At 45.4% G+C, this 13,254-nt stretch overlaps 1 protein-coding gene across 6 annotated transcripts in view; it reads left to right on the forward strand.

Moving 5' to 3' along the window:
* The window catches only part of gria4b (glutamate receptor, ionotropic, AMPA 4b), a 51,968-nt gene that overhangs the window by 18,943 nt on the left and 19,771 nt on the right, over window positions 1–13,254 (forward strand). For all 6 annotated transcript variants that reach the window (XM_049742605.2, XM_068653078.1, XM_049742606.2 and 3 more), the window contains 2 exons: window positions 440–598; window positions 11,783–12,022. In XM_049742605.2, the coding sequence (XP_049598562.1) occupies window positions 440–598; window positions 11,783–12,022 (399 nt within the window). The remainder of the gene's footprint in view (window positions 1–439; window positions 599–11,782; window positions 12,023–13,254) is intronic.

Consider the following 13,254-nt stretch of genomic DNA (forward strand, 5'->3'; position numbering starts at 1 on the left):
TCTCCGGCACAAACTGTGTGGATGGATTGGCATAGTTGACAGAAGCATTCATCTTTCCCCCTGTTGATGCATTGGCCCATGACTTTAGTGATCCCCTAATATTCCCTGCTGGCTTCTGCCGCTGCTTTGACATTCATCGTTCCCGCTGAACGGACAAAAGCAGGACGGGATGGATTGCTCTGACATGTGGCACAGATGTTCACGAGTACCTTGGGGTGTTGTGGTGATCCCCTCGGACTTGGCGAGGCCAAAACAAAAAACTGTTGATGAATAAACCGGGGATGACGTTCCGAATTCGTGCGTACGACTGCTGTCTACCTGGATGAAATGCTGAATGATGAACTGCTGAATTGAGACATGCAGTTAGGATTCCTTGGGCTCATATGACTTGGCGAGTGTACCCGAGAACCTCAAGCAAGCCTTCTTTTTTCCTCCTCAGGCGGCTTATTCATCCGAAACACGGATCAGGAGTACACTGCCTTTCGCTTGGCCATCTTTCTGCACAACACCAGCCCCAATGCCTCCGAAGCGCCCTTCAACCTGGTGCCTCACGTGGACAACATCGAGACGGCAAACAGCTTCGCCGTCACCAACGCCTGTAAGTCGCTTTCGTTTTGCTCTGACTTTTTTCGTACTATAGAATCCGAGCCATCTTTATTTATATGGCAAGGTGACAGCCTCCTTGAAACGTCCAGGCCGACGGGAAATGGCCGCTCTAAGCTCCTCTCAGCCAGCAAAGGCAGCAGGGGGTCCAAAAGTGGATGGGATGGTCCCGTCCCCTATATATGTATGTAATCCCGAGAATGGTGTGATTGCTCACCTCGGCTCTAATGGCCGCCACGCAGTGACAGGAAGCCGCTCTGCGGCTCATTGATTGGACGAGGTAAATCAGAGCAGAATTACATGAGCCAATCAATGGCTGTGATAGCTCAGGGGCCAGCGAGGGGGAGAATCTGCTATCGAACCACACGGCTTGTTCCGACGCTTATTTTACACTCTTTTATTCATTTTTCTGCCGCTTCATCCTTGTGCTGTTTTTTTCTTTCCGGGGCGGATCATTGGCTTGGATGTTACAGTTGTTTTAATGACTTCTCTAGATGATTGATGTCAAATGTTCTATCCTTCGTCACGCAAAATTGATATTTTATATTTGATATTTTTAATGTTGACGCCATCATATTACGACATAGATGAATCGAGGCTAACGGCTAGAAAAATATTCAGGGTTGTTTTCTTCGCTTTTTTTTTTTTTTTTTGCAGCTGATCCCCCAAATGTTTAGAGGGCTTATTTTGACCTCCATCGAAACATCTTCATCTGCGCCGAGTCATTTTTATGCCACGTCTGCCAGTGCGGCATAGGCGAGCGACGCTCCTTTGTGTGTCCTTGGATGGCAAAAAACTACATGTATGTAGGTATGCGTGTGTGTTGGCCTTATTTAAGTCTATTATCTCCTGCACGGGCTTTCATTCAGAGGACTCTTTTCCCCCCATACTCTTTCCTCATTTGTGAGGATTCTTCGTATAAAAGGCCCTTTTGCCGCCTGTTCGGCTAAATGGCTGGCGAAAAAAAAAAAAAAGGATGATGCGGAATAGAAAGGGGGCAGTGGAAGGGGGTAATGAGAGATTAATGTGGTGAAGCTGGCAGGAAGGTGCTGTGAAAAAAGGGAGGGGAAGATAGTAATGCTAATACGCTCAACCACCACCTTCAGTGGATAGAATAAGTCGACACACCCCGGTGAAATGCAAAATGTCTGTAATATTCCAAAGTCAGACTGACATCAATCCCTTCCAAGATTTGATACTGTGAATGTGATCTAGATGGCAATGGCAATAAAGACATGGAAAAGTTTTAGTAGCTGTCAAGGTTTGACCTCATAGCTATTGGAGTCATTAATGTGTAGCGATTTTGCTTTGCTTTGTTTGCTAAGGTCATATGCAAAATAAGAGTCTGACGACAGTGAAGCTAATACAGCCAAATTGGAGCCCTATTTTTAAAACTAAACTCGGCCAAATTAGCTTCACCTGAACCATCTAATCAGATTATTTTCTGCTGTGATTAATGTATTAAAATGGCAATATGGATGATGACTCAAAAAGATTGGCAAACTATGACGTGGAGACTCTCGAGTGAATGATCTCTTTATGAACTTTGACTCGTCCCCTTTCTTCCTCGGCCCGTCCCTCCCCCTCTTCATCTGTGTGCTGGTTATGTAAGTGCCCCCCGAGGCGTGCGTATGCAGCCGTCCGTGTGTGTGTGTGTTCAGGTCACACAGTTCGAGAAAGAACTCCAGGGAGGCAATTTGCACCAAACAACAATTTACTGTTGCTTCCTGATACTGCTGAGTGACATCGCTCTTATGTACTTCACAGAATATTTAAATTCAACAGTTTAGCTTTTTCTTTGGCTTTTTCTGCAACGCTTGGTCGAACGGTGAGGCATCCTCAGCTCATCCCTGATTAAATATCTTCAGAGAGAGCTCATTTCTACCAGTGTTAATTTCTGTAGAGGATAAAGATTTTATTGGCAGGCTACATGTGTTGCTGCACCGGTTGTGTTCTGGCGCAACGTTAATGCCACTTTCATCAACCCGTTTCACTAGATGGCGTTTTTTTTTTTTAAAGTTCTTTTCTTCCACAAAAAGTAGCGTTGATGAATCATCAATCAGAATGACAATTATTTACCTGCTTCAGTTGTCTGTGCCGTCTTCACTCCATTAAAACAACAAACAAACAAAAAAGGGCTATTTTCGGGGATGTTCGGAAAGATTCTCTCTCAAAACTAGGACAGGAAATCATGTCGAACTCTCTGTGTTGAGCGCTTTCCTCTCAAATTCCACTATCTCGCTGCGATATGTAAATATGGGAAACACTGCTTGGTAAACAGGCAAATTGGAAAAAAAATTAAATGCTGAAACAGTTGCATCTGTAGCTGCGGGGGTCCGAAATTTAATAAGATTGTCATGTTGCCTTCAAATGCAAACTTCCCCTATTACTTTGAAATTAGTCCATTTGACCCACGACATGCTCAGATAATGAGAATTTTAAAAAAAGTCATCAAATACCTGGAACGGATGCGCGTGTTAATAATAATGTCGGCTGAGTTGGCGCTGACCTTGAAGCGCTAATACCAACAATGTTCATGCAACATTAGCGATAATGAAAGCCCAACGGATTGAAGGGACACAGACGCTATTTGAAGAAGGACAGACAAATGAATCAAAACTGTCACTACGGCCAAGTGACATGCCGGACCTGCAAAAAAAAAATGTTAAACAAGAGCAAGAGGGATTCATTCTCTTGCATCCATTGGGAAAGTAACAAAGGTCATGTCAGGTTGCCCCCCCCCCCCCCCCCCCCCCCTCTTCCTGTGGGGCCGGCCACATTGACGTGGAACTAATGAAGAGCGCGCATAATTCACAGCGTCCGTGACAGCTTTCTCCATCAAAGCTGGAAATTTAACGAGCGTGTAATCAGCAGGCTAATTGTTTGGACACGCCGGCACGTTCAACACGGATGATTTCTTTGTCTCCAGGTGAGCGCATGTGTCGCCTACTGGCCATCAGATTGGCGGAATTAGCTGCTTTTCTTCATTTTCCACCACTCCAATATCTCGATGCTATCTTGATTTTAATGTCGGTCTTCTCAATTATTTTGGGCTTTATAATGAAGTACTTTTTAATGAACGCCTGCCATTTTCGAATGTTGAGTTGTTAACCTCGCTATCATAAAAGCCAATGAAACCAAAATAAAGTCAAACGACTCGCGCTTCTGTTCTGACATGGCGTGTTTGAAATCAATTTTGGCGGCCGCTGCTTTTTTTTGTTGGCCTTCATAGCAAACGTACTGTAGCATCTGATCAAGGCAGACTCCATCCCAGTGGCTCTCTCTATTGCTATTGCGTGCACACGTGTGCTGACACACTTTAACCTTTCACCTTATGCTACTCCTGCTCCATCAAATGATGACTGTTGCTAGTGCAGATCATTACAAAGTTATCTGCTCCCTGTGCGTGTGTGTGTGGGCTTTATCTCTACAAAGCAGGCGATGGACGGCCTTGCCGTTTCAACTCTCTCCAGCGGGCCAGCGTGGAAAAGCGGCCTGATTGTAAGTTGATTGGCCAATTATTGCACTTTTATTGAGTGCGTCGATAAAACTTCTCAGCGGTGGTCTGTGGATGGAGGCACAAGTGAGGGAGAGGCGGGGGTTAGGGGATGTAATGATTGCAACATCTCGGCCCGCACGTGTACTCTGCTGAAGCGCTGTAGTGACTGCGATTTGGTTTTTTAATTAGAGATTTTTTTTTTTTAAAACACAGTAAAAATAATTAAAATAGAACTAAACAATTCGTACACCATGATTTAATGCTTCTGGGCACCAGGTGGCAGTATAATACAGACACACTTAATACACGAAGAAGAGTTTCACAAGGGGCTCAATAAGATGCAATAATAGTTTTTTTGTTTTTTTTCAAAATAAATGTTGAGTCAAATATGCCCGCTGGCCACCAAAACTGTCATCCAAAAGTCTTTTGTCTTTTGTTTTAAGAAAGCAAGTGTGGACAACCTCTGCTAATAGATGAGTTTTAGAATGTTGAGGTGGAAAAGAAAAAGTAGCTTTGCTTTGCGGGAAATAACAAAGCAGCTGCATTCTCCAATGCTTTTTTGGCACATTTACACACAGCTGATGTCAGGGCTTATTTTTCAAGCGCTGCAGAGGATTTAGAGGGGGGGGCTTTTTATTTCTTCCTGCTTTCACATCGCCTGCCCTTGACATTTTGCAGTCCGCCACTCTGGCTCACTAAGAGACTCAACGCGTCGGATTGTTGACTAGCCACCCCGCTACAATTTCCCGCCTTAATTTACCACGTCGCAAATGATAATGAATTGTCCTTGAAAGCTGGCTGGGGATCTGAGACACCCCCACCCGTCCCCCGACCCAGCCCTTCGCCACTTCTATTTGAGTAAATCCGCTGACTTGCATGATCCTGTGGGAACAGACTGCATGATGATGCACATTAACAGCCCACAGAGAAAACACATTTTCCGAGTCGGATGTGATTCTAGTCGAGAAACGAGGAGAAAATGAAGCCATTGATCATATTATTAGCGATGCTGGTGCATCCAAATGGACAGATACTTTTTATAAACACCTTGACTCTCCAAAGTGGATCTAGTCTTGCGTAACAATTTTGGCTATTCGACTCACTCGTGGAAGCAAAATGTGAATGCATGATTGCATTTTGACCTCCAGGTTTGTCCGTATTTGACTTTGAAAGTTCAAAGGTCATTCCCTCACCCCGATCTTGTGCCATCCAAATTGCAGGCGGCTTTGTTTTACGAGAGCTTTGACATTAAAGCTGCTTTTCTCCTGCGAGACCGACCGACCGCATGCAAGCAAGCGAGCGCTAAGTGTCACAATCAGGGCGTTTGTTATTAAGTCGACTCATCTCGCCTTCCTCTTTTAAATCCTGCAAACAAACATTGCTCACGCTGAGTCGTGCGTCGTGCCCAGATCCCCCCTGGAATTATTTCCCAACTCCACAGGGGTGCTCTGGTGGGTTAACGAGGCAGACAGGCCAGATGATTTTCTTCCTTGGTGACGAACGTCCAGCGTTCCCTCAACATGCATAATGCAAGCGTCCATTTCCCAGAAGAAATGGAATGAAACCCACTTGAAGTGTCGTCTCCTTTTTGGACACGGAATGTGAAGCGAGTGTGACGTCTTGGCGACAGCTCACTACCTGTTTTGTCAAGCGGCAACTTTCGCCTTCACCGTCCGTCAGCAGTTAAGGAAATAAGGACGTATAGTCTCCCGTCCGTCTGGTTCTGCACTTCAGGTCACCTTGCAAGCGTATCGACTCAATAGCATTGCACTCGAGTGCAAATAAGAGCCCATGGTTGGTCTACGAGAAGATAAATCCCCAGCCCAAGCGCTGTTGCGCACACTTGTTAGCGCCTGTAATGAGGTCAGAGTTAGCGCCGCCTCACTCCTCCGAAGATTTATACAGAGATGAAGAGGTCCAGCTGTCTTGCAGTGGCCCTGCCATGAAGATCCATGTACCATCCGCTCCGGCAGCTTAGCGGAAGGTGGAAAATGCTGCGGGGTTATGTAGGCAACTCTGGAGAGTCACGGCTCAGTCGGCGAATCCTTGTGATTTATTTACAGCTGGCGGCGCAAAGGGGGGGCCCACCTGTCCCCCTGAAATATGCTTTGACTTATGGGTATTTTATTTTTCCTGGAATTTTTCCCCAGATTTCCACCTGACCCCGTAGAAATCACAGAGTTATTCTTGACCAGCATTTTTTGAAGAATTTTTTTGGTTTGTGATTTTTTATTTTTTTTATTTTGTTTTGTAGACCCTGTGAGGAAAATAATTCTAGCTAGCTCTGCCAGTGGTTTGGGAGGTATTTATTTGATTGGAGTTCCCTCACTGTTTGAGTTCGATCAGCTTTGGAGGATCCACTATCTTCTCAACCGCTCAGCAGGTTGCACATTTGTTACGGAAAGGTGGGGGCGAGTAACGCTTCCCGCTAATAAGAGTCAACAAACGCTCGTCTTAGGAGGTCACGCTTGTTTTTACGCCAGGGGGGAATACAACTCACATCGCTGCACCAAGGCTGCGAACGTAACAATATTTCTCGATTATTCATGTTCACGTTGAATAATGCAAAGTGTTTACGTTTGCTGACAGTGCCTATTTCACAATAACAAGTGCGCCGGCCGGCCGCAAATGCATGGGAACGCTTGCCTCGCTTGTTTGCCAATTCCCAGGAGTGAGCGATGGCGGCACAGATGGAAAAGAAATTGGGCGTCCGAACCCAGATGATGTTTGCTTTTGTCGTAGACTTTAGCGCCCAACTTGGACACACACACACAAACACGTTTACACAAAGTACACAGAGTCCCCAATGACGCTGAGATGTGACTTTCCCATCTTGTTTATATTCTAATATAATTTTGGACATAGAATGAATTTATGTTGGAGGTGTTCTTCTCTCATACCTTAGGTGATCGCTTTGCCATTTTATTCCGTGTGCGCCTTTGGATGTTTTCTGCCCGTCTGAGCGGCTTTCAGCGCTTTCTAAAAATAGGGCAAACGTCTCGGTGGCGGTCAGCGCAAGCTAGCGCACACAGCATGTCACTTATGGTAGGTCATTGTAGATTGCATTTATTTGTAATGGTGCCATTCTGTTTTCCTAGCACGACTCCATTTTTTTTCCCTTAAATGAGATTAGCGCTAAAAGTTGCACCATCGAGTTTGGTCCAGTCTGAGCCTCATTGATATTCAAACAGTAAAGTGCAGCACTGCTATCTTCAATTGTGACATGACAAAAGACAGATTAACACCAGCAACGAGCGTGATGTATGGAGGAAGGTTGGCGAGGGCGGGCCAACATATTAGCCATCTTCATCCGAGCTGGCTCCTTTTCTTCTGTCCTCGTTTTGCCCTCAACCTGTCCGCCTTCTTATGCCATTTTTTCCCCGAGTCCCGCCTCCGCCCACTTGACAGGCGCACATGAGTAAAGAGAATACATCTGGTGACTGAGCTGGATGAAGGCCCAGCCCGAGCGAGCCTGTGTCTTTAAATTGCACTCAACTCCACACGTGTGTGACGCTGAGCCGATCTGACAGCATCGAGGGAAGAGAGAGAAGAAAAAAAAACTGTTGTCCTCAGACCAAAAGTCCTCCAAGCTCTGCCACGGTTTAAGTGTGGCTGGGTGGACGCAAGGCGCTGTCTGAAAACTCAGTGAGGCAGAGTGCGCTTTATCCTTCCCAACATGGAGATGACTCCAGGCGTGCGTGCATGCATGCGCAAGCGTGTATGTAATATGCGCGCTCTTTCTCATGTGACTCCTTCAACGATGCTGGATCTCACCAACAGTACTTGAATGACTCGAATGTTCATCCCGCAGCTCTTTTCGAGGCCTACGTTTTGCCGCCAGTCGCTAAGGCTGTGATGATGTGTTAGGTGAGACCAAAGACTTTGACAGTTAAGACCGAAGACTTTGATTGAGATGGAATCATTTGGTAGCTTTAAGAGCAATCTGCCAGACTGACCCCAAATTTGTATTCTTGAGACTTCCATTCAGTTTTAGTTAGCAGATGTGTTGTTCAGGCCCAGTCGGCTCCAATAACATGTATGTTGCTTCCCAATCAATTCCCCCCCACCACCCCCCCACCCCCTTTCTGGTTATCTCATGTTTTATGTATGCTAAGTGGTTACAAGGAGTTTGGTTCGCACGTCCCTCGGTAGTTAAAATATTCATTTTTGAGGCGCTCCAGGCAATCTCCTCCAGCGAGCTTCTCGGCGACATTATTAGCGCTTATATTTGTTGTGTTTTGATGCCTCGAGACGTAAATGTGTTTCGGCTCGAGCGGATTCCTGATTGGTGGGGGGAGGCTTTGGGTGCGCCTGGTGTCTGTGTGCGGTCATAACTATATTTTACCCTTCTGTCACATCCCCCCCCACAACGGGCTCATACGGGTTCGCCACTTAGTGTAATTGTGTCGCTCCACTTCAGTTCTGATTTTATGCAACACTTTGCCAATAGTCTCCCTTTATGATGGATGCTAGGCTTTTCTTTTTTATTGAATCTATTCACCCAACTGTATTCAGGCATCCTGCTGCATTTATTTCACAAATACCCAAGAAGATTGTACCCCTGGATCGGGCTAATGATGAGCAATTATTAACTCATTAGGCAGCAGGATGTGTCCAATATGACACTTTTTTTTTTTTTTACTAAGAGGGAGGAGAAATCACATTCAATAAGAAAATACGTCATAAACAGTTGTGTTAGACAGCTTTATCACCGTAAATAGCACTTTGTCAAAGTCGTTTAGAAATTAGCTTGCTAACAGCCGCTAGCGACCTTCACGGAGTCTTTAACATTGTGGTATTTTTATTTAAATTGAGCATTTATTTCTTTTTTTGTGCTGTCGTAAAATTTTGTTGATGTTAAAAATCTGTTTTACTCAATATGTCCTCTTATAAGATGATTGATTACTCCATTTTATTGCGAGTTCAACTTGACGAATTGTAACGTATGAGTACGTTGTTAATATTATGCCAAATGCTGCCTCGAGCTCACTCTGCTTGGATGCCACTATTTGCCATTTCCTTCTTGTTTTTTTCCGTCATTTCAACGCCACTCTGATCCAGAAGTGCGCTTTAATTAGAGGCGAGCGAGGCCTTATAATATTATGGCCACGTGCTGCATAAAAGGTGAGCGCTAATGCTTTTCAACATGCAGTGTCAGGCTGCCTGATTGGAAGACGGCCTCGTGTGGAAATGATGAGTGCGCTTGCCCCCCCTTCCCACATCCCCCCTCCCCTCCCTCTGAGCCATCACTTTGAAAGCTAAGGCACACTGGGAGACAAAATCAAGCTGACACAAGTGCACCGTACATGTGTGTGTTCTTGCAATATGTGTGTGTGTGCAGTTATGCTCTTTCAATAGCCGTCATGCATTATGAGAAAATGTGTTGCCTTGATGTCCAATGGGACCACCCCCCTTCCCTCCTCTGTCTCTTGGATCTTCTTTTTCCCCCCTTTGTTTGTGTATGTGAATGTGCACAAATGCGGACACGCGTGCACTTGAGTGTACACGTGCTTTATTCAAGCTGACACACACGTACACGTGTGCACATACGGAGCTGTGTGGTACACTGCGTTATTTCCGTGAGGACGTGATGCCCTCTGTTCTCTTGCTTCCCATGCTGCTCATCTTACAAGGATTTGACTTCAGCAGTGGCAAGTCAAAGGTCGCCACAAGGTCATATTTCAATGATCAAAAAGTTAATTCACTATTGCGATTATGATGACACGATATTGTCGTTATAAATATCGTCGAATAGTATTTATGCCCTTTCCTGCATTGCGCTTGTCATACAAGTCATATTTTATTCGTGCTGGCTTACTTTTCATGGCTCCCTCATTGAAGGGCGACGTTATCGACGTTGAAGCTCACAGACGCCTCCACAAAAGGGACTCTTCTATTGTTTGTCTTTGCGTGCCTCTCACTGCTCCATTCTCAACCAGTCAATGGAGACGTTTTTGTGCAGTTGATCTTGCGTTGTGAAAGGATGTCATTAAAAGCATCTAGCGCTCATTTCGAGCCATTAGATCTCACTCGATAGAAGATAGAAATGTCATTTGAAGAAAAATAATGTCCATAGGTGGTAATGGGAATGCGAATAGTAGTTTGTCTATTCATGTTCTTCACGGAGCAGCCTCAAAATGAAATTGCCTGTAGGTGTAGGTGGCTCTGGACCGTGAATGGATTTACTTTTCTTTTTTTTTTTTTTTTTTAACCTTAAAATTCTAGACTTGTTTGATACATTTTTGCCCCGGTCGACAAAATTTCAGCCGATCCACATAACAGAGCAGCTAAGCGCTCTGAAATCATGCCAGGCCAGCACAGAAGAAAAAAAAAAAAAAAAAAACATTTCACTTTTATCTCAATGAAAGTAGTAGTATATAAACTCTTGATGACGACAAAACCGAAGTTTTTTATATCCCACAGAAATGACGTGCTGAAGTCCCGTTTGTGTGTCACACGCATGCAAGTCTGAAGCATTGATCAGTTGCTGCACAATGTGTGTGTGTGTTGTGTGTGACCTGTTTGTGCAGTGGAGTGTAAGGCTAGCGGATGCGCTTTCAGGGTCACCGCTGGTGTGGGCCTAAATGGACCAGTCCAGGATTCTGTGGGACCGCCCACGAGGTCACAACGGTGCACGCCGTGTGAGCCGCCGTGACACTGATGGATCGCCCGCTATCGGCTTTTATGCGGCGGCGGCGAGTCTACCTCCTGGAATGATTAAAAATGTTCCCTGAAGGTGTTAATAGTACAATCAAAGAGCTGTGCTGCTAGTTTAAAAGCCTCCCTTAATACTAGTTTCACTTCATTTGGTGGGCATGTCCATCTTAACAAGACACCAGTAGTGGAGCTAGAGGGGAGACCGCAGGGGCACTGCCCCCCCCCCCCTCAGAAACATGCCAGATGATTGCCATTTTGGCTATTTTCTGAGATATCCCTTGCCACGCGTGTGTGTATGTGTGTGTGTGTGAAGCCCCAGAGAGGACATGAATGGGCTGTGAGCATTTTCAACCTGCTTTCTTGCTCGAGCGGAGCCGCTCTCAAGCGCAACACCACTGCTCCCGAGGGCCCGTCATCTTTCAATGTGGACGGCATGCACAGCCGTTATTCAGCCTTATGGCTTTGGATTCTACTCCGAGGCTTTCTGCAAACATGGCTTGCTAGAAGACGGATTTGTAAAAGGCGCTAAAGAAACAATGGTTGCATTATAAAAGCAAAAGTTGCTGACATCACACGTGACGCCCCTCTCGTTTATAGCAAGGAGTTAAAGGACCCTCCGGAGCTTCTTTCAGTAGGTTGGCCGAGGAGGACGATGCTCATTATCTTCCCATTGCGTTGGGCAATTACAGTAGACAGGCACAGTCTTACCATAATGAGATCTCCCTTAAGCTGTCCACCAGTCGTTTTTTTGAATTCAAAGTGTGGCCAACAAAACGCCTCGTGCAGCCTTTTCGCATTTTGCACACTAAATAGTTTTTCCTCTGTAGAGGGAAATTAAAATATTTTCCTCAACTCCATTTGGACAAATGTCTGAATCTGCGTTTTGATGAGAAAATCAAATTTATTAGCATTAGCATTGAGCTAATGTAGCAGTCACAGAAGATCTAAAATGACTCCTTAGCTGTGATCTGTGGACTGATTCTCCTAGCATTATTGATTTTTTTTTTTATTCTGGCCCCACAGTTTGCTCCCAGTACTCCCGAGGTGTCTTCGCCATCTTCGGCCTCTACGACAAGCGCTCGGTCCACACGTTGACGTCCTTCTGCAGCGCGCTGCACATCTCCCTCATCACGCCCAGCTTCCCCACCGAGGGCGAGAGCCAGTTCACCCTGCAACTCCGGCCGTCCATCCGGGGGGCGCTCTTGTCCTTGCTGGACCACTACGACTGGAACAAGTTTGTCTTTCTCTACGACACCGATCGGGGTGAGTTTCCCACTTGGCTTTCTTCTTTTTTTTTTTTGTCAATCATGACATAAAAAAATCTCAAGAACCCATTTCTAAAAACACACTCTGTTATGGTAAAAAGGTGACCAAATGTTCTACATTCACTTTTGAGGAGATGTCTTTTTTTATTTTTTATTTTTTTTTTATCAAAAACAGGAATCATTGAATCCCAAACAATTGCAGCGGACAGGTGTAAATGGCGTTATCACCGTTGTCCAGGGCCATTTGATTAATACTGGCTCATTTCCTGTACGGCTCCTGCCCCTGAAATTGCACACACCACGGCGTAAAATAATGGCACTACTTTGTCCGCAGCATGCCGCCGGGTGGAGAAGGCCAATCGATATCGCAGTGCAGCTCTTGGTCCAAATGTTGCGGCTCGTGTTCCACCCCCGCCGGCTCCCTCACCTGAAGTCCCTTTTGTGTCTTTCAGGGACTTTTCTTTTCCTTTTGATAGTCTGGCATCCAATCTTATGCCTCTGCCGCATTTTATGTATGCCATAGAGAGTCAATAGTGTCACATTTCCATGACAAGGCTGGATCACATCTCTTTTCACATTTTCCAGAACGCATTCAAATGTTTTTCATTACCTCTGCAGAGGTTGCGGAGTAAAGACGGTGTCAGGACAGATTCACATTTGTTCATCAGACACCCCTCCCTCACTTTTTCCCCTTCTCTTACTTTCACGCTCGGCAGTGTTGAAAAGCCATTCGACTCGCTCCGCAAACATGATGTCTTTTTTAATGAGTCAAGGCTTGTCCGTCAAAAGCGGACATAGGTTTCAAAAATAGAATGCCGCGTGCAGGAAAAAAAAAAAAAAAACGAAACGAGCATGTGAAAAATGAGGACAGGCCGGTCGGGCTGTAAACAAAACAATATTTCTTCCCTGGCTAGCGGCTGCTCGTACACGTTGTGATGGATGGCTCGTTTTTTGGGAAAACATAATATTTCTTATCTGCTGTCTAGAAGCATAATGTAAGAAGGAGGCGACACACATGCAGAAAATCTTAAATGGATCAACAACCGGACTGGCGTCGCTTTGTATGAATACAAGATTTTCAACATTTCAACCTTGTTTCGGACATAACTAGACAGGTGCAGGCGTACCTAATATTATGACTTGGATGTGTGCAATCTCCCTCTGCGCCGTCTTCTCCCGAGTGGCTTAGTAGTGTTTGAAGAGGTGCAGGTGGGAAGGAAGGAGTGTGTG

This window comes from Syngnathus scovelli, chromosome 15 (genome assembly GCF_024217435.2).
Source record: "Syngnathus scovelli strain Florida chromosome 15, RoL_Ssco_1.2, whole genome shotgun sequence".
Taxonomy (NCBI): domain Eukaryota; kingdom Metazoa; phylum Chordata; class Actinopteri; order Syngnathiformes; family Syngnathidae; genus Syngnathus; species Syngnathus scovelli.